This window comes from Ornithorhynchus anatinus, chromosome 13, assembly GCF_004115215.2.
Source record: "Ornithorhynchus anatinus isolate Pmale09 chromosome 13, mOrnAna1.pri.v4, whole genome shotgun sequence".
Taxonomy (NCBI): Eukaryota; Metazoa; Chordata; class Mammalia; order Monotremata; family Ornithorhynchidae; genus Ornithorhynchus; species Ornithorhynchus anatinus.
Genome location: NC_041740.1, coordinates 14083901 through 14106098, shown reverse-complemented (window position 1 = coordinate 14106098; position 22198 = coordinate 14083901). Strand labels below are relative to the sequence as shown.

Genomic DNA, 22198 nt, shown 5'->3' with positions numbered 1-22198 from the left:
GCAGCGCTCACCTGTGTTGCTAGGACTTGTAGGCTGGAAGTAGAGGAAATGTACTAAACATTTGTGAAATGGTACGTGCAACTAAAGTTTATGTTTCAAGATCAAACAGGAGAGTCCAGGCCCTTCAGATTCCTGTCCAGACACCTAGGACGTGCAGTGATTCAAGGTATTGAGAGTCCCAAGGACTAGAGGTGGACATCCTGAAAGGCAGTGCATCCCAGGGCAACTCCACTGATTGGAATGTATACGGTCTGTTTGCTAGAACACACACTTTCAAGCTGTGCTGTGGAGAGAAAGCTATTGCAAAATTAGAATATTGCAGACTTGAGAAGCAGCATGACCTAGTGGATAGAACATGGGCCTGGAAGACAGAAGGACCTGGGTCCTAATCCTGGCTCTGCCACTCTTCTGCTGTGTGACCTTGGGCAAGTCACTTAACTTCTCTGTGCCTGTTACCTCACCTGTAAAATGGGGATTAAGACTGTGAGCCCCATGTGAGGCAGGGACTGTGTCCAACCTGATCAGCTTGGTTCTACTCCAGCGCTTAATACAGTGCCTGGCACAAAGTAAGCGCTAAACAAAAACCTTAAAAAAAAAATTGGGAAAAATTCTGACAGCACATGTCTTTCTGAATGTAGTGCAAAGGGGTGTAGGGAGAAGGAGTTTTCAGGCAAAGTGAGGGTACTTCATTGCAAGTTTTCACTGGTGTGAGGTTCTTCAGGAACATGACTCCCATGTAATAGGAGAACTGATTGCAGTTATGCCCCTGTGAGCTAAGATCTTTGTATGAAATATAAATGGTAGGAAGGGGAAAGGAGAAAAGCAAGGTGAAAGCAAGGTGCTAACAGTATCCCTACTGGAAAAACGAAGCAGTGCAAATTAGGTTGTGATGCTTTGACAACCTAAAAATGCACCCAATGCTCAAAAAAAAAAAAAAGAAAACCCTTATGTCACAACACATGTTGTAGTACTCACCGTGTCTGACACCATGAGCGTGCAGACGTGTGCTCAATCCATTGTTCTCGAAATAATGCCAGTCCATATCCAATCAGGCTTACGTTAGAAGAGCAACCCCTAATGCCCTAACAGCATTCCGTTCCAGTGCAAACTCCTCTTAGGGCAGAACTGAGTAGACCCACATGGTGGGCTTGAACTTCTGCCAGGAAAAACCAACAACCAGTTTCAGTTTTGGCAGCCAAAATGACCAGTTTCAAGTCCTCATTTCCCCTACTCCCTCTCTCTTCTGTGTCATCTATGCACTTGAATCTGTATTCTTTATAAGCACTTTATATTCACCCCCACCCTTAGCCCCACAGCATTTACGTACATATCCGTAATTTATTTCAATATCTGTCTCCCCCTCTAGGCTGTAAGCTCCTTCTGGACAGGGATTGCGTCTTCCAATTCTATTGTATCGCAATCCTCCAAGTGCTTAGTACAGTGCTTTACATCCACTAAATGCTCAGTAAATGCCATAGATTGAATGATTGAAATGGCTGGCAAGTGAGAAAACCCAAATGGCGATTTCTCCCATCACCTGCTCAAAGGAGGGATTACTTTTAGGGCAGGAAGTGAATTCAGTTTTCTACATCTAATACTGTACAGTGCAGCTCTCCAAAACAGGAAGTTGGGATTTTCTCTGCATCAAGGCAGCACAATCCGGTTAAGAGTAGAAAAAGGAATAAAAGGTGTTTCCTGTTGAACTTGATACTTTCACTTGAAAAGTTGCTACTAACTCTCTGTATGTCTTTCAGGAAGACAAATTACTTTACTGGGTTCCCTAGTTCTAAACTAGGGTCAATAATATGTGTTTATATCAAAATATGAGGTACCCTGGCTGAGGGCTACTGTATAAATCTAAGTTGTTGTTCTCCTGGGAATCAGAGCGGCGGGTAGGAATGTTTTTTTTAATACATTGATCCAAAGCAATTGACAATAATAGCTATCCATCTTTGGGGGATAAAAATAATGTTGATTTTCAATGTAATTTATGTTAGAATGACTAGGTTGGATGGTAGATATATTCAGAGGCAAATGTTCATTGACTTTCATTCTGAACTGTGGTATTTTGTGAGCTCCTTGTGGATAAGGACTGTGTCTGTTAACTCCTGAACTCTCCCAAGCACCTAGTACAGTGTTTTACTAACAATTGATCCACCTTTCTTTGCCCACATGGGAATCAGAGGACCTGGGTTCTAATGCCGGCTCTGTGATGTTTGCTATGTGACCTTGGGGAAGTCACTGAGCTTCTTTGTGCCTGTTACCTCATCAGTAAAATGGGAATTAAGATTGTGAGCTTTGGGATTGTGTCCAAACTGATTATCTTGTATCTACCCTGATACTTAGTGTAGTGCAGTTTTCTCACAAATCCAACTGACCTGTACTAGTCTCCAGCTATCTTAGACATCTAGTGAATAACAGTGATGTTTGGGCAAAAACCAGTGAATATTTAATAGTGGAACAACAGGGGATTTTAGCATGACCCACTTTCCCCTGATGTATAGGTGTTCACAAATGTGACATGAATTCTAACTCCTGTTTTGTGATTTTTGTTCATCTTTTTTAAAAAGTGTATTTTCTTTCTTCTACAGGAACACCAGATGCATTCTCTCAACTGCTTACCTGCCCATATTGTGACAGAGGCTACAAACGCTTTACCTCTCTGAAGGAACACATTAAATACCGCCATGAAAAAAATGAGGATAACTTTAGTTGTTCCCTTTGCAGTTATACTTTTGCATATAGAACACAACTTGAACGTCACATGACATCACATAAAGCGGGAAGAGATCAAGTAAGTGAGGTGGTTAATAGAAATTAATTGATTTATAGGGAAATAACAGTTTACATGTTTTCAGGAGCCAATTCGTAATTTTTTTGTTGCACATATTCGAAAACTTGTGACTTTTTGATTAACACATAGGGTCATATCTGCAAACCTTTTGGTCATCTATCTGCCTTTCTCTTTTGATAATTAACCTTTGTATTCACAAATGCTATAATGAGTCATTGGAGTTCGTTTAAGAGTCTAGTGTGTCACCTTGTGAAATACATTGCTTTTTTAATATTTTTATGATGCAGCTATATTTGGAAAATTAGCTATTGATTAAATTTAAACACTTTTTTAATTCAAAATTACTACTAAATTATATTTCTATTTTTCAGTAATTCATTTACTCTCAGTAGAAAGTACTGAGTAATTTTGCATTCCCCAGACCCTCAGAAATTCAGGCTTTTGCATTTTCAGTTTAACAGCTTACTCTCCACGTGACTTGCTAGAATTCCTTGTCTTCTTCAATTTCGGAAGCATAGAAATATGGCAGATTCAAGAGTATCAGTATTCATAACTAAATCAGCTATGTCCTTAGTGAAGGTTGAAATGGCCCCTAAAACATGGAGGATTTTTGCTCAATAGCCCCAGCCCTAGGGGTTTCCTTGTAAGAGTTGCTGGGAGAAGGGCCTTCTGGTCCTATTTCTGCCTGGACCTTCATTTCCTACCAGTTCAACCATTCTCTTCACAGTTTGAAGCTCCATGGCATGCTATTTTAGAAATGAGTGCAGTGATCTGGTTTCCAGCTATTGAGTGAAGAATCAGGCATCTGACTTGTGGGGTACCTCACTGTGGAGCTTTGTCTCTGGTGATCTAGTGGACATGATCATTAATTTCCCCTCTAGGAGAAAGTAAGGAAGGGGGGAGAGCAGGGGATGATTTTCTTTTAATGGTATTTGTTAAGCATATGTTATGTGCCAGACACTGTACTGAATTTTGGGGTAGATAACAAGATTGGAAACAGTCATTGTCCCACATGGGGCACACAGTCTTAATCTCCATTGTGCAGGTGAGGTAACTGAGGTACAGGGAAATGACTTGTCCAAGGGAGCACAGCAGACAAGTGACAGAGCTGGGTTTAGAACCCAGGTCCTCTGACTCCCAGGCCCATATTCTTTTCACTAGGCCATGTAGCTTCTCTGTGCTATTTTCATGGTATACCTTTATATATCTTGAATTCAACAAATACTCTTGTCTTCTCACTTGTGAAAAGTGATAAACCAAGGTCGCTGAACATCTGACAGGAGGTGATCTTGTTTGACTGATGAACAGTCAGTATCTGTTGAGCCCTGTACGTATCCATCTGAGAGTGTGGTTCTGTCAGGGCTGCCTCCACAGAAATGCCAAATTTTGGCCTTTGGTCAGTTGTTAGAGTTATGCTTATTAGAATTACTGCCACAGAGAGTGTAAGAAGATCTGCCATGTCTTTCGGTTCCCCTACTAATCTTACAACCATCTAGGATGCCACTAGGAAAAACTCCAAGTTTTTTTCCTAAAATGCAGTACAGGTGTTTTCCTTCTGTGTCAGAGAATTACCGAGACAAAAAGAGGGGAAAGTGGGACTAGATATGATCAGAAAACTCCAGGTTCCTTGGTTAATTTTTCCCTTGTTTTTTTTTTTGTTCCTCTTTTGAAGAAAATACAAGTAATACAGTCCTTTTCTAAAATGCATAGTTTAGGCTAATGTATCCTTAACACTAAAGCATTCCCTCTCTCTTTCACTCCTAGTAGGCACAGTTGTGACTTCATTTGGAGTGGGCAGTCTCAAGTGCAGTTTTTTGCCAAGTCTGGATAACTGTGTTACTTAGTCTTCTCATTCATCTTCAGTTGCTGAAGAACTTCTGGCTTTAATGTGAAAGCCAGTACTTGAGGCATATAACCTTTGTTAAGTTATGTTTAATACAAACCGCATTCATGGCATCAAAGCAGATTCCAATTCCTATCTCTTTAAATCATCTCAATGAATCAACAGGCGCCCTTCATGCAGATTGTTATATTCTTAAGGTACTTGTGTTAGGCATTTACTGTTTCATTCTAAGAAAAAAAGTTATCGTTAAATTCCAGCTCCACTAAAGAGCAGAGATGAAAGGAAGTGAGGCAAAAGCTTAGTTTCCTGTTCAACTAAGAGAAGGAAATGCTACCCCAGGAGCCTGTATTGGTAGATATAATACATCACTCCTCTGTGCATTGAGCATTTGTGTGGTTTGCTAAGAACGAACCTGATTGTGAGATTCATATTTTTCTACTTGTTTACTACCTGTCATCAGGAAAAGTGTTCTATTCAAACATCATCATGGACTGGTGTAGAATTATTGACTAGAGAGGATGTTTGTGATACCCAAGCCTGGGAGCAAACTCTGTGGCAAGCAGGATTTTGAAGATAATTTTCAGTAGCAAAATGTGTGTTCATTTAGTTAGCTATTGCGAAACAACAGCATATAGTGAGAGAGGATTTGCCAACCACTAATCTCACCTCCAAGCTCCTCGTGTCATTAGCATGTCTGCCTGATTGACTGCACCATTTCAGGCTTTTCCATCCTTCCAGCCTAGGGTCCTTCTAGCCTTCTGCCCTTCCACGTGGTCCCAGGGCAGTCCCCAGAATCCAGGTAAGCTGGCCAGGGTAGATGAGTCCAGCAGTAGAAAATCCCTCCAGCCTACGCTGGCTATTGACTCAGAATCACTTTGTGTCATTAAGACACAGACTGTTTCACCGATTCTGTGAAATTCAACCTGCATTTAGGTCTTCCCTCATGCAGACTTGGCCTGAACCGAAAGGGAAACTCCCACCTTTTTCCTTCCCTCATACAGATGAGGAAGGGGAGCCAGGCTTCAAACTGGACGATCCTTCCTTACCACTATCACATTTGATTCTTTTCACTCCTTTTTCCCTTGCAGACTCTGGCTTAAACGGCAAACAGTTATTTCCAAACCAAACGGCTTAACTTAGTGATCCACTGATCCAGGACAAGACAGAAGTGCCACTTTCGGCCTTTCAACCCCCTTCTTATTTACTCTTAAAGACCGTTACCTACAAGTCCTTTAAATGTAATTTTCTTGCTTCTAATAAATGTACAATTTTTTACATATGATCCAAGCACATAAGTGCTAATTCACCCTGGCCTTGGAAATGAGGAACTGAGTACATCTGCCAAATTCTACTTGTAGTCTCTCATGTATGTGCTGGGTGTAGATTTGTATTCAAGTGGAAACAGATTCATCCCTTCAGATTTTTCTGGAGTTTGGACACTTACAAGGGAATTGAGTTGTGGACATATAGCCAACTCAGAGTCCAAAAAGCAGCTCATAAAGGGATGATAAAGTGGCTTCATTTTGCACACTGAGCAGTGTTTAATGTCAGAGATTCTTTGGGGCAGCAGTTTTTGATCTGATTGATTGGTTTGGATTTGGGACTTCTTACAAGTATTCAGAAAGTAATTTAAGCCTGTGAACACCCTGTTCTCTGGGGCTGCATCTTCTCACTGGGTTCCCTGTGCCTGTTCTGGATTATCAGCAAAGGAGGAACTGTAAAAAATGGAAATGTATTTCTATCAGTGAAAGTCTATCTTGGAAGTATTACATAGACTTAAGCATTTTTCCCAGAGTCCAATATTAATTGATTTTTGCAAAATACTATTTTCTCAGGGTCTCGATGAAGCTAACAACTAGTGTCAGCCTCTCTGAAAATTAGAATGTGTACTTGTTCTCTTATACATCCCCTCCAAGAGGTCTTTCCTGACTAATACCCCCATTCCTCTCCTTATTTACCCTCTCTTCTGCATCACCTATGCCTGTAACCTTTAAGGTCTGTTCCCCTTAAGCTCTTTGATATTCACCCCTTCCCCAGCCCCCCATTACTTATTTACCTGTCCACTTGTGATTTATTTTAATGTCTGTCTCTCCTCTAGTCTGCAAGCTCCTTATGGGCAGAGATGGTATCTACATACCCTCTTGGGTTTGTACTCGCCCAAGCACTTAGTTTAGTCTTCACACAGTAAGCCATCAAATACCATTGATTGATTAATTATCTAATATCACATTTTTGTTACAGTTTGAGCATTCAGTCTTCTGATAGGGAGTCAGAAGCTCTAAAATTGTTCTACACAATCATGTGAGGAAAGTGGACAATGGCCATAAAGCTGAGCAGCTACATTATGGTGAACTGAATCAGGGCATATACGAGCAGGAAGGGCCAAACAAAGATTATAGAGGACTCAGTGAAACACAGGATCGTAGTAGGTAACTGTGGGCTGCTAAGAGACGGCTGAGGCACATAAACCAATGGGCTATGTATCAATCAAAGATGAGGTTTCTGTCCTTGAGGAGAAAATATCATTAGGCCAACAGACAAACGAGAAAATGTGCCACATCCATCAGCAAGGAAAAAACCATTTTTTTAGGCACACTGTATGGTATAGCTTGCCAGGACAGGTCTTTTCAGCCAGATCCACACACATGGATCAGATCTCACCATCAGATGGATCATAAAAAAAGAAGGCCAGCTCAGTATGTATCACTTTCTGCATAACATTTCACTGGGTGATTCAACTAGAACACTTTTATGAATATGGAATATCCACTTCCCTTTCAGTCAGAATTTTACCTCTGTCATTAAAACTTACCACATTTAAAACTTACCACATTTTACTTTGGGCATGTGGAATGAGTATTGTATTTAAATTTTTAGTTGTAGTGTGAATAATTTACTAACTCCTTTTTACAGAGACATGTGACGCAGTCTGGGGGCAACCGTAAATTCAAGTGCACTGAATGTGGAAAAGCTTTCAAATACAAACATCACCTGAAAGAGCACTTAAGAATCCACAGCGGTAAATAGTTCTCTCTCTTTCTCTGGGTTGAATGTTATAGCAAGCTTTGTGTGTCATTCACCAAATCAGTACAAACTATTGCAACGCTTTATCAACATACATTTAGTATAAAATGTACATCCTTTGGAGTAAGAAAAGGGAGGGAATGTTTAGAAAATAACATCTCAAGACATTGAATAAGTAAGAAATTATGCTGATTTTCTGCATTCCGGTAACTGATTGCTGCCCTTTCAGAATATCAGAATAAATTATTGAATGTGTATTACCCTATGTGTAAGTCATAAGGAGTGGTACAAATAAATAAGTACTATTGGGAGGCCATTGGGTTGATACAACCCTGAGAGTTTGGAAGGCTTTCTGGAGAAGGTGGGATTTTTAGGAGATCTTTTGAATATGAGGCCTAAACAGATTGATTTGTGATAGGACTTCCAGACCAGGGGAGGAGTGTGATTAAGAGGTCAGAGGGAGGCTAGTCAAGAGCAGGTATACCCAAGCGAATACTATGTTTCAGGAAGATGTCTGGGTAGCAGCCCTAAGCTGGAGAGAGGTTGTAGACAGGGAGACCATAGTCTAACCAAAGTATGGTGAGTGCTCAAACTAAGTTGGTGGCTACTTGGTTGAAGAGATAGAGAAGTATATGGGAGATCTTTTGGAGAAGGAAGAGTCAGGAGTCAGTAGTTGAATTTATGTGATAGGTGAGTTTGGGGTGACACCCAAGCTGTGGCCTTGTGGGATCAGGAGGGTAGTGGTGTTATTGACAGAGAAAGGGTAACAAGAAGGAAGGGAGAGTTTCTGAGGGAAGACGAGAGGTTCAATTTTGGATACAGTGAGTTTGAGGAGACAGCAGACCATCCAGATTGTGAGGTCCTGGAGGCAGGAGGAGATACAAGGTTAAAATGTGGGAGAGAGGTCCAGGCAAATGAAGTAAATTTGGGAATCATCTGCGCATAGTGGTGGAACCCAAAGTCATGCAACCAAGAGACTAAGTGTAGAGCAAGAAGAGTAGAGAACTCAGAACAGAGCTTTGCAGGACACTTAGAGTTATGGGATGCATCTCTCCCACTGCTGATCTGCTCACACCCTCTCTTCTGCCTGGAACTCCCTCACCTTCATATCCAGCAGACCATTGAGTTCTCCATTTTCAAGGCCCTTCTGGAATCACCTCTCCTCAGGAGGTGTTACCTGATTAAGCTCTTAACTCACAACCTTATATCTCCCTCAATTGCACTTCCATTCATTCATTCAATAATATTTATTGAGCGCTTACTATGTGCAGAGCACTATACTAAGTGCTTGGAATGTACAGTTTGGCAACAGATAGAGACAATCCCTGCCCATTGACAGGTTTACAGTCTAATCACAGCACCAAAGCACTTGGGTACCTAAGTCCTCCCCGTTAACATTTATGTACATAAATTTATATTCTGTTACTTCTTCCTCCTCCCTGAAATTGATATTAGTGTTTCTCTCCCCCACTAGATTGTAAGCTCCTTGAAGTCAGGATTCATGTCTATCAATTCTATTGTACTTTCCCAAGTGCTTCTTACAGTGAGAGTAGGCAAGTAATGCTTACTCCTGATTGAAGACGGAGAAAAGCCATTTGAACTTGGTTTTAAGGAGGTCATTTATGACTTTTAGGCAGTGCCAGCTCAAAGGAGTGAAGGGAGTAAAAACCTGTTTATAGTGAATCGGGGGAGTGTTGGTGGAAAGGAAATGGAGATGCAGGCTGCATATAACCCTTTCAAGGAGTTTGGACCGGAATTAGAGGAGAGAGATGGGGATGATAGCTGGAGAAGGCTGTGGGATCCAGAGAAAGCTTTTTTAGTTTATATTATAATCAAAGTAATGATGATAAGGATATTTTTGGTGCATTGAAAGCATATCATACCAATTTTTCCTTATCTGGAAGGGACTGAAAGTTTAGGTGCATGGGTAAAAGGCTCATAAATCTCTATCCCTAAAAGTGAATCATTTGGCAGGGTCAGGGTTTCCGGGAGAATGACAAACAGCAGGCAGATAGGAGAGAGGTCTGGGAAAGGGAAGATAAACAATGATAACTAAGCATGTCTGGCCTGGAACAGAGCTCAGAGTGGCCCAGAGAGGAAAGAAGGACTGGAAAGGGGAAGAAGGTTGAATGAGGCTTCAGAAAACTGAGAAAGTTTTCTCTGCACTCTGCAGAGGCAGGAAGATGGAGAAGAAGGAATCTAAGAGGCTCCCTAAGGGCTCAGGAGAAAGACCCTGAGGTTGGGGAAAGCCAAGGAGAAGGGCTCTGGAGTCTAGGAAGTCTGAAAAGAGGGTCTCTGGAAAATACAAGAAGATGGGGCCCAGAAAGCCTGGAAGGGGACCTCTGAAAGGTCAGAAGACTTCCAAAAAGGGCTGCCAAGCAAGGAAAAGCATGTGACCAGGATGTGTCAGGACTGGGAAGGGGATGGGCAGAGCCCCTTCTGGGAACTTCCAGAAACAAAGGAGACAAGAACTAGCAGGAAACGGGTGTGGATGGGTGGGTAGAAAGAAGGAGAGAGAGCCATGACCTTAGGTTTCCTGCAGATTCTTTGTAGATCCAAGCTAGCTGAAACAGCGGTGATCACATATGTTTTGACAAGACCCTTGCACTAGGTAATCTCAGCGAGCTGAATTCAGGTGCCCTCCAAAGTGTAGGGGAATAAAATTTCGAATGTTTATTTCTTTGAGCCTGAAAAATTAGATTTTCCAACAGCAGAGCCAGGACTGACTTCTGTAGTTCTTCTCAATCTAAAGGATGAGAAAACATATAGAGGAAAGCTTAGTGGTATCCCAGAGTGTAGCATGAAGGCTTTGGGTCCCCTCAGCAATTGAGCACAATGTGGTCCATCCCAATTTTGCCTCCAGAAATCTTGACTAAAAAGATCGATCCTCATTGTTGATTAGCTATCAAAATGATCATGAAATACTGTAATACATATAGCCCCCATTGTAACTGAGGTACCTAGTTGGCTTGGTGGGACTTGTTTCCAAGAGGGACAGGGAGTTGAGGTTCTTTAGGGAGGGAACCCCAGAACCAAATAGGGCTGATAAAGGCAATGCCGATGCCGCCCCAGACTAGCAGGCTCCCCTCAAGACTAGGATGGAGGTTAGCTAGACTCCTGCCTGAAACTGGGGAAGTGATCCCCTGTCTCCCAAGCCCGTCTGGGGATTCCCAATTATTCCCTGACTTAAAAAAAAATTCCAGGCCCCAAAGACACCAAAAGGCTAGAATGCATAGTCTAAGAAAGATCACTTCATAGTGGGATCCCACTCTGCCCACTCATGTCTTGGTCTGACGGATTGTCCTGTAGTGGTACACTGGGTTAGTCATTTCTGAAAGAATGTTACTTCCACACTTCATTGCTTAAATTTAACATGATTTTCCCGTGGAGTTCATATGTAGGTGCTCGGGGATCTGGATTTAAGTATTTATGAGGAAAAGGGGGCAAGGGAAACCCAATTTGGCACTACTAGCTCCACAGCACGGAATTGAAATGCTGTGGAGAATTAACTTATGGCACCACAGATACAAATTTAACACAAAAACTATGTGAAATACTTTAATAAGTCTGCACATACATTTTAAAAAGGTTATGTTATTAATTTTTAAGTAGAAGGTTACTTTCCTTCCGGTCTTCAAGAAGTCCTTAGGAGACATACATGAGTCAAACTAGAAATTTTTTAGGTATAAGGTCAATTGGTCAGCATTTTGAAGACCTTGATTTGTTTGCTCCCACTATCTTCTTTCTTTTGGTTGTTTGCTTATCCCACTCCATGCTCGAGTCTCCTAAAATAGTAGTTTCTCCAGATGTTCTACATTGAAGTAGAATGAGATAGAAGAGGCCCCAGGACAGTGAAATATGGTGGGGTGGGATCTGAGTGGAGCCAGAATATGATTGGTACCTGGAATAAAAACCATTCCTGATCTCCATGATAACTCTACTTCTATTTCAGAATAGGGAACATTTAAGCAAACCTACATTTTTGAAGTGTTAGTGGTATTTACTGAGCAACTCCTGAATGCAGTGCACTGCACTAAGCATTTGGAAAGTGTGACAGAAGCCCAAGATACATTCTGTCCTCAAGGAGTTTACCCCCTATTGGGAAAGAATTCAGTGTAAACTTGGGCTCCATTACATCCTTAATGGATGTATGAAGGTTCAACTTAAAATGGTAGAGCAGAGTGGGGCGGGATAGGGAATTTGCTTATAGATACTCTAGGCTTCTGAGAAGGAATAACTCAGTGACTCGTGATTTCTCTGTTTAGGAGAGAAGCCATATGAGTGCCCAAACTGCAAGAAGCGGTTTTCCCATTCTGGTTCTTACAGCTCACACATAAGCAGCAAGAAGTGTATTGGTTTGATGCCCGTGAATGGCCGTGCAAGAGCGGGGCTCAAGACATCGCAGTGCTCTTCACCTTCCCTTTCAGCATCGCCGGGGAGCCCGACGAGGCCCCAGATCCGGCAAAAGATAGAAAATAAGCCCTTACAAGAACAACTTCCTGTAAACCAAATTAAAACCGAACCTGTGGATTATGAATTCAAGCCCATAGTGGTTGCTTCAGGAATCAACTGTTCAACCCCTTTGCCAAATGGGGTTTTTAGTGGTGGTAGCCAGTTACAGGCAACCAGTTCTCCTCAGGGTGTGGTGCAAGCTGTTGTCCTCCCAACAGTAGGCCTGGTGTCTCCCATAAGCATCAACTTAAGTGACATTCAAAATGTACTTAAAGTGGCAGTGGACGGTAATGTAATACGGCAGGTTTTGGAGAACAATCATGCCAATCTTGCATCCAAAGAACAAGAAACAATCAACTCTGCAACCCTCCCCCAAGGTGGCCATTCCCTCATTTCCGCTATTAGTCTTCCTTTGGTTGACCAAGATGGGACAACCAAAATCATCATCAATTACAGCCTGGAGCAGCCCAGTCAGCTTCAGGTGGTTCCCCAAAATCTGAAGAAAGAAACTCCGGTCCCGGCCAACAGTTGCAAAAGCGAAAAGTTGCCGGAAGACCTCACCGTTAAGTCGGAGAAAGAGAAGAACTTCGAGGGAGGGGTGAACGATAGCACTTGCCTTCTGTGTGATGACTGTCCGGGAGACCTTAATGCACTTCAAGAATTAAAGCACTATGACCTGAAACAGCCTGTCCAGCTCCCTCAGCCCAGCGGAACCGAAGCGGAGAAGTCTGACCCTCCGGTTTCGTCCGATCCCACAGATGGCAACTTATCTCCCAGTCAACCACCTTTAAAGAACCTCCTGTCTCTCCTGAAAGCCTACTATGCTTTAAATGCACAGCCAAGCGCCGAAGAGCTCTCCAAAATTGCCGACTCGGTTAACCTACCACTGGATGTCGTAAAAAAGTGGTTTGCAAAAATGCAAGCAGGACAGATTCCTGTGCAGTCTCCTGAACCCGCCTCACCTGAACCAGGCAAAGTACTTGCTCCTACAGATAACGCTGACCAACCGGAGACGACAAGTACGAGTGAAGCCCAAGGCAGCACAGCCAATCCTCAAAGTCCCCTGAAGATAACTAAATCCCCAGTCTTGCCAGTGGGGTCGACTCTGAATGGTTCCAGAAGTAGCACCCCGTCCTCATCACCACTAAACCTTTCTTCGTCAAGAAACCCACCGGGTTATGTGTACACCGCGGAGGGGGCCCAGGAAGATCTGCAGGTGGAGCCTCTTGATCTTTCACTACCAAAGCAGCATGGAGAGTTATTGGAAAGATCCACCATCACCAGTGTTTACCAGAACAGTGTTTATTCTGTCCAGGAAGAACCCTTGAACTTGTCATGTGCAAAAAAGGAGCCCCAAAAGGACAGTTGTAGTACAGACTCAGATCCAGTTGTAAATGTAATCCCACCAAGTGCCAACCCCATAAATATTGCTATCCCTACAGTCACTGCCCAGTTACCTACAATTGTTGCCATTGCTGACCAGAACAGTGTTCCGTGCTTACGAGCGCTTGCTGCCAATAAGCAAACCATTCTGATACCCCAGGTGGCTTATACGTACTCTACTACAGTTAGCCCTGCTGCACTTCAAGAACCACCTTCAAAAGCGACCCAACCTAATGGAAATCAGGTACCTAAACCCAAGCATATGTTTGGTAAAATGGTAGTACCTAATCTAATTGCTTTGTTCCTTAAAGAACAAAACTGAGAGCAGGAAAAAGTAGCGATGCCAAAACTGGTTGTCACTTTACTGAATTAATATGTCAGTGTTTATTTGAGCCATGAGCTCTCCTGTTGGCAAATATTTCCAAGCCACAAGGTACACAAGTTTTCAACTGAACATCAATGTGTATATGAGTATACCCACATGTTAAATGGAAGCACTCAGTTTTCTCCCAATGCTTTTGCATTTTGGATAGAATGCTGCTAGAGGTTTAGGGAGCTTTCTTCTGTTGCTAAGTGTCCAGGTGAATTTATATCATGTTGGAAGAAAAGATTAAGCACCCATTCACGGTATTGGCCCAGGCAAGTTTTCCTTAATGTGGGGTTCCTTGAGAGGGTAGCCCACTCATTATCAGAGACCTGAGTGTATTTTTCAATCTTTCTGCTCAGGTATGCAATTAAGGGTAACAGCTAACAAGGCAGTGGAACTCTCCCCACCAGTGCTGATTCTGAGTGTATTTTTCCAAGCTTAACATCTCCCTGGTCTCCGTAAAGCTGGTTCGGTCTGGCAGGTCCCAGAGGCAGGAAAAGGGAAAGCATTTGGGGGAAACATTTTCTAGCTTCCATGCTCACAAAATGCCTTTCATAATAGAAACTCCTTCTGGAAATATTTCTGGGTCATGATGCAAAATAAAAATGGCCTCCAAATTAACCAACTCTTCCAGGTTAGGCACACGTGCATGCACACACTCACCCACACACACACATGTGTGTGGGTGGGTGGGTGTTTGCATGCATACCTTGTGCCCCTCCCCTTGCCCTTCTTCATCCTAAATGTAGTAATATCAGGACAACTGTCAATCCTTCTTTACACCTACTCAACCAAAACATTCCACATAATACCCTCAGTTCATATCTAATGTCAATACAAAATATTTTCTGAAGGACCAATCCTTGGCCCCTTGGAAACTTCTTTCTCTGCACCCAGAATTACCCTACCTCTCATCTCAGCCACTTTGTCAAAGGCCTCACAATGAGCAAATCAGTGTAAACTGGGAGCCTAAGTAACAACCTTCAGGGCAGGAGAAGAGGCTATTTCAGAACATCACAGTAATGATAGTGGTAGCAATAACATCTGTTAAGAACATATTGTGTACCAAGCATTGTGCTAAGCACTGGAATAGATACAAGATAATCATATTGGCCACAGTCCCTATCCCACATGGGACTCACAGTCTAAGTGGGAGGGAGAATAGATATTGACTTTTCGTTTTACAGATGAGTAAAGTGAGGCACAGGGAAGTGAAATGACTTGCTCAAGGTTACATGGCAGGCATGAGCAGAGCTGAGAGTAGAACCTAGTACAACAGAATCTGACTCCCAAACTGGTGCTCATTCAGCGAGGCCACACTCTTTCCCTCATGCAACTTTCTCTCAGCAACTCCTCCCTAGACAATATACTTCTACTAGACTTTAGACCAGATTCTAGGGGGATACAGGGCCAGTGCACCCAAATGGTCTTCTCTTCCAGGTCAGCCAGCTTCACACCAGCTTCATAAGAGATTCTAATAATAATAGTAGTACTAAATTGTGGTATTTGATAAGCACTTAGTATGTGCCAGGCACTGCACTAAACCCTGGGGTGGATACAAGCAAATTGGGTTGGACACAGTCTCTGTCCCACATGGGGTTTACAGCCTCAATCCCCATTTTACAGATGAGGTAACTGAGGCACAGAGAAGTGAAGCAACTTGCCCGAGGTTACACAGCAGACAAGCAGTGGAGCCAGGATTAGAATCCATGATGTTCTGACTCCCAGAACCATGTTCTAGTAGCCTAAGTGCTATTGCTTTCATTTCTTCCTGTTTCCTATTTCCAAATGTCCAAAGAATGCTCTGGGAATCCTCTCTAAAGGGTCTCTGGTTTGGCTAATGCTTACCCCCTGCCTGGTGGGAATTGTTGGAGATTCTTGGAATGGCCACCAGCAGGACATTGAAAATCTGGATGTGAACCAGAAATGAGGGACTAGTGAGGACGAGCGCTGGACCCTCCAAGTGGCCATGACTTTCTGCCTTCCTACAGTTACAGTCTATGGTTGACCATTCAGGTCTTAATCTAATCTGCTTTATATGACATCAGTCAGCATCAATTCATAAGGCCCTTAGCCCAATAATGGATTTTTTTGTGTGTGGCGAGATGGCTGAAAAGCTAGTTAAGGTGATTTAACTTGTATAAGAAAATAAGATGCTTCCCCTGTCTCATAGGAAAAATAGGCAAATCGAGACTCCAGGTTCCAATTAGTTTGTGTGATTTTTTTCCAGAGTGTAATATAATGCAAATAAGGAATATCGAATATAATTTTTTTTAATCTTAGCAACTGTTTTAGCCCTAATTTCATAACGATATGATCTTAACCAATGAAATATGTAGTAAATTACAATTTGGCCATCTTGCTACTGCACATTTGACTTCTTTTTTGCTGTACCTTCCTGAGACCAGCCTTCCTTCTCCAGGGCAGTATCTGATCAGTGGGATAGGCCTTGGATTTGTTGTGCTGGGAGGCCTTGAAACCTGGCTGGGAGACAAATATGAGGCCCATATACTGTAATGAAGTGGGTCTTGACCTGCTGTGTTTCCCTGACATGAAATATAGTATGCCTCTGGGCCAAGTAAATGTTTAATTTACCAGGCTTTGTGACAGTTTGTTGAAAATGCAAATCAAAATATTAGAAACTCAGGATTTCTACTGATCATCAGTTGTGATGCTTTAATGTTTAACCTCTTTCGCCCTTAATTATTTTAGGATGAAAGGCAAGACACTAGCTCAGAAGGAGTATCAAATGTGGAGGACCAGAATGATTCTGATTCCACCCCACCCAAAAAGAAGATGCGAAAGACAGAAAATGGAATGTACGCTTGTGATTTATGTGATAAAATATTCCAGAAGAGCAGCTCACTATTGAGACATAAATATGAACACACAGGTAAGTGGGTCAACTGTAAACATCATTACATGAAAATGTTAGGGATGTGATGTACTCATAAATGTAAGCTGAAAACTCCAGGTCTCGCTACATTCCCTGTACTTAATAATAATGATGGTATTTGTTAAGCACTTACTATGTGCCAGGAACTGTTCTAAGAGTACTTGACCATCCAGCTCTCTGGTTTTCACATGTCTACCTGCTATGCAGAGACTGGTGCTAAATTCAGACCTGCATCTTATGATGTTTTTGACCTGACTTCTAGCTCTAGCCACGGTCTGTAAACTATGACAGCTGTTGCTTCTTCATCCACTTCTTTTGTCCCTGTCTTCCTCTGTTTGTTCTTCCAGCTGAGTTTACTCCTCTTGGCTGCTTGGAATGGCTAGATCTGAGGGGATCATCAGATATCCCCTGGAAATCTAGACCATTCCTGGACTACCAGGAATGGCACGGCTGTTCTTCCCTGCTGGGTCCTTCCCTTACAGCCCCCTGCCATCAGCCCCATGCATTCCCCATCCCTTCCTCCTCCTCATCCATTAATTTCCACCTCAGAAGTGGTGACTGGACAGAATCTTTCCTTCTTCCCCCATGAAAAAAAGCCCATCTACAGCTTGAGAAACACCTGCTGTATTAGGCCACAAATCTGTTGTCTGGCACTTCTAAACTCTTGAGTGATCCTCTTCCAGAAAAAGGGGAGGGAGTCCCCATGCCTGCCCAATCCACACCTATGACCCTTCCTGTCCTGCTGAAGACAGGCCAGCCTCCTCCCTTCTCGGTCAGCTTAGTCCACCGCCTCCAAAATGCTTGAATCCATGTTACTGATTGAGTGAAAGCCCAGTTTGACAATGGGCCCAGGTTTCGGTGTTTAAATGGCTAGACACCCCCCCCCACACACACACACACACCCAGCAGAAAGGGTGATAAGAAATGCCTTGCCGAGGTTGAAGTTAACTGTCTGACTGTAGGAAATGAAGGTCACCATTCCTGTATTGTGATCAAGCTTCTGTCAGTTCCTTTAATATCTGGGCGACGCGCCTCTAACTCCACCTGCCCTTGATCTGTTCTCTCGGCCAAATGTTTCGTCTGAGCCATTCCTTGCTGTTCTGCATTGCCAGTTGGCTTTCAGAATATCCGTCCTTGTTGTCAAGATGTTTGTCTATGTGGCATTTCAATCATATGTCATTCCCTCTGGTACTGTCGTCAGAAAAACTGAGCAGCATGCCCTGAATAGAAAAAAGGTTCTTGTGCAGACACCTCTCACTTTCCCCCTAGTATGTATCAAACTTTGCTTTTGCTTCCACATCACCATGAACGAAAGCCTTGAGTTTGGGAGACTGGCCATATTACCGATAAGGACAGCGACAATCCAGAGAGGTGGAAACGAGCCTGACCGGGGGGCACTAGTATTTACCCCACCCTCCCCTTCCCCCAACACTCACCTGAGGTGCCCAGAAAGGCCCCCGGAGGAAATGAGCAGAGAGGGGGGTATTTCAAAGCTGTGCTCTCTGTTCTAGGTAAAAGACCTCATGAGTGTGGGATCTGTAAGAAGGCATTCAAACACAAACATCATTTGATCGAACACATGCGACTGCATTCTGGAGAAAAGCCCTATCAATGTGACAAATGTGGGAAGCGCTTTTCCCACTCTGGGTCTTACTCTCAACACATGAATCACCGCTACTCCTACTGCAAGCGAGAGGCTGAGGAACGTGACAGCCCAGAGCAGGAAGAGGCAGGGCCAGAAGCCCTGAACCCAGAGCTGGCTGGGGCCCGAGTGTCTCCCTCGCAGATCGACTCGGACGAGAGAGAGAGTTTAACCAGGGAAGAGGAGGAAGAGAGTGAAAAAGAGGAAGAAGAGGAGGAGGATAAAGAGATGGAAGAATTGCAGGAAGACAAAGAAAGTGGGAAACCACAAGTGGGGGTAGAGGAGGTAGAGGGAGGAGGAAAAACTGCAGGTACTAAGAAGGATGAGGAAGCTCCAAATCAAGCAAGCAGCGTAGAAGAAGAAATAACAGAGAATGGTGAGCAAGCATCGGAAGAAAAAGCAAGTGAAGCCTAATTGCTTGATTTTTTTTCCATCAGTAAAAGAAATCCTAATTGATAAGAAAATCTGTTCTATACTATACATGCTTTTCGCGGAGACACAGTAGTCTGCATACTGTGATTTCTGTTCACTACTGTGTACAAAAATAAAACAAAGTACAAAAAAAACCCACAAAAAAATTTCAAAATCCAGGTGTGCCTGAACCTCAAACCTAGTCATTTTTCACATTGAGTGTGTACTTTTCAAAGTCAGGAACAAGTTTGTAACATGAAGCAGATTAGAAAAAGATAGTGACTCTGAAAGCAGAGATGGAACAGGTTGACAAAAACCTGGTTTATTAGACAAGTGTCTGGCATCCTTTTCTTTTATCAGTATTAACTTTCATTCTTTTGTTGGTTAATTTTTTAGCTGTACAATTGGGAGAGATTTATATAATTTTTCTTTTTTTGGTAGAACATTTGCTAAATCCGCTTCAGTATTTTTATGTTTAAAAAAAAAAAATGTGAGACCTTCTGCACTACACAGTTCCCTTCGCAGAGAAATAGAATGCAGTTCCAAACCGTGCTGACTACCTTTTGTAAATCCAATCTAGAAGGTAGCAATTTCTAACATTTAGATGTTGTAGTAGAGCATATTATCCTTTCAAGTGTATTGTTAGCCTTAAGAAAGCAGCCGATAGAAGAACTGAAGTTTCTTACTCATGTGGTTAAAAATGTAGTTTTGAAAGATTGTTGTTGAGTTCTGATTGCAGGGACTAACAGTGTTAATACTGGTAAGGACAACAAAGTCGTCAAAAATCAGTGTTTGTAATTGTGTTTGAGTACGTAGTAAAAATTTGAAGGATATGACATGAAGCTTTGTATCTCCTTTGGCCTTATGCAAGACCTGTGTGCTGTAAGTGCCATTTATCAGTATTTTAAAGGCCAGAACTGGCCTTCGTTCATTATGTGGCCTACAATAACTAGCATTTGATTTGTTTCAAAATTCTCAAATGACTCTGAAAACGCCAAATCTGTCATCTAAATACAAAAACCCTGGGACATTTCATCCTTTGTTTCCTCAGAATTACTTTTGGGTTTATTGACTTTCAGAATTTCTCTACAGTAATGACAAGGGAAAATTTCTAATCTGCTTTATTGGTTTACTTTAATTTCAGACATATTCTTGTCAGTGATATTCGGCTCATATCTGCTTCCAAATGTTAGTTATTATGGACCCCATTTATTAACAATGTTAGCTGATTTTTACCTATCAGTATTATTTTATTTCTTTTAGTTTATAGATCTGTGCAACATTTTTGTACTGTATGTCTTCAAACCTGGCAGTATTAATACCCTTCTTACTGACATATGTACCTTTTTAGTTTTAGAAAACTTTTATATTTATGTGTCTTATTTTTATATTTCTTTATTTATTACACAGTGTAGTGTATAATACTGTAGTTTGTATTAATACAATAATATATTTTAGTATGAAAATTTGGAAAGTTGATAAGATTTAAAGTAGAGATGCAATTGGTTCTCTTGCATTGAGATTTGATTTAACAGTGTTATGTTAACATTTATACTTGCCTTGGACTGTAGAACAGAAGAATTAAAATGGGAATGTATTAGTTTTACAATTACAATCGTCATTTTACCTTTACCCAGTTTTTAATATAAAACTCCTAAATTTTGAAATTCACCGTGTGACTAATAGCATGATGCTCTGCAGTTTTATTAAGAGATTAGCCTAACCATAAAACTCATTTCCTTAGTAAGCCAAATTAGAATAACCTTATAAACAGTGTTGGGAACAATGTCTAACATTTTTGTGCCAATTTGTTCCTGTATTCATGTATGTAAGTTACAAATCTGAATCTTCATTTTTAAGTTCCTTGTTACACCATGGTCATTTTCTAGTTTTTTACCAGACTCCCCCATCTCACAATAAAATGCGTCAACAAGCCTGAGTGACTGTCATTATTTTCCCGGTCCTGCATTGGGAATGCTTTCTGTGGGAAGTTTCATTGACCCTTGGCTGTGGATTCTCTGCTTGAGCCGACGGGAAGATGAGGTTTTAGGTGGGTCAGGAACCAGTTGAGTGAAATTTAACAAGTTTAGCAGCTCCAGTGAAAGTCAAGAGGACCCCCTCAAGTCTGTCCTCACAAGTGATCCTTGTCCCTGATCTGTCTTCTTCAGTGTTTGAGACAAACACCTGCAACAAGAGGTGGTATTTTTTTCCCTTGGTGTCATGACAACCTTTAGTTAATGTATGTCTGTTCCTTTTGCTTCTTGAAAGACTGGAACCAGTGTCTCAGCTAGAGACCGTTTCCCTGATGGACTTAGCAGAAAAGGATGCCCATTTCAATTTTACAAGCAACCGTAGACTTAGTTGAGAGTTTTAGGGAAGAACTAAAAGGTTATATATGTGACACGGGCATATGAAGTGGTCATGCAACCTAAGATGGGGCTTGAAAGAAGTCAAGCGGCAGAGCTAAATCTTCAGCTCTTCCTCTCCCTCCTGTTGCTTAAATGTTTCGAGGTCCCTCACAGAACAAATGCCCATGGAACCTGCTTTGCTTTGGCTACGGTGGGATGCTTGTGTTCGGTTGGCCTAGCGATAAGGGGAGCAAGCGGAGGGGAAGGTAACCAGGAGGCCATAGAAAGGGAATTCACATTTTACAGCTACTAAAAACTCTGTGAGCGAGGTTCCAAATAACCCTGATAAGGGGCACTAAATAAAAGCATTACAAATGTCTTAATGTGGAAAAAGTCAATTTGGAAACATACTTGCTTCTTGGATATTTAAGAAATTCTGAAGAAGCAACAGTCCCCTTCAGATACAAAGGCAAATACATATATATATATATATATAGTGCCTGTTGAACTGCTGCAGGATTCCTTGTGTGACCATGAAAGCTTGGAAGTTGCCTAGCCCAAGAGTAACCCAGGTGACCGCATAAAGGAGAGAGTGGTTTTTGTTTGTTTTTAACAAAGGTGGGGCAATAAGTTTAGGACCTAGGGGAAAATCTGCCCTTTGTGTGATGAAGTTTTTAAAGCCCCCACACTCCTATCCACTTTTCCAAAAGGAAACATACCAGCAGGAAGTGGGATAAAATGGGAGATGAACCGGGACCTTAAACAGCTAGTCAGTCGTAGCTCTCCTAGAAGTCCTGGGAATTAAGAGTCATGGCCCTACCACAATGTTAAACAAATCCTTGAGATCCAACCAAAAAAAAGTCTCAGCTGAGGTAATGAGGTGGAAACTGGTACAGCCTCTCACCTAAGTAACTGAGGATAAAAATATTTCCCAGAAGTGCAGGGAAGAATATCGAGTTAAGTGTTTTCTCTCTTGGAGGAAAGATGCTGTTTGAAAATGTGAGGCACACTTGTGAGAGTCCTTATTCTTGGTTAAAA

The 22198-nt window shown here is 42.1% G+C and overlaps 1 protein-coding gene across 3 annotated transcripts in view; it reads left to right on the top strand.

Annotated features, from left to right (window-relative positions):
- The window catches only part of ZEB1 (zinc finger E-box binding homeobox 1), a 162074-nt gene extending 141323 nt beyond the window's left edge, over nt 1-20751 (top strand). For all 3 annotated transcript variants that reach the window (XM_029077556.2, XM_029077558.2, XM_029077557.2), the window contains 5 exons: nt 2592-2794; nt 7551-7656; nt 11927-13740; nt 16576-16756; nt 18271-20751. In XM_029077556.2, the coding sequence (XP_028933389.1) occupies nt 2592-2794; nt 7551-7656; nt 11927-13740; nt 16576-16756; nt 18271-18815 (2849 nt within the window). In that variant the 3' untranslated portion in view covers nt 18816-20751. The remainder of the gene's footprint in view (nt 1-2591; nt 2795-7550; nt 7657-11926; nt 13741-16575; nt 16757-18270) is intronic.
- The last annotated feature ends 1447 nt before the right edge of the window (nt 20752-22198 follow it).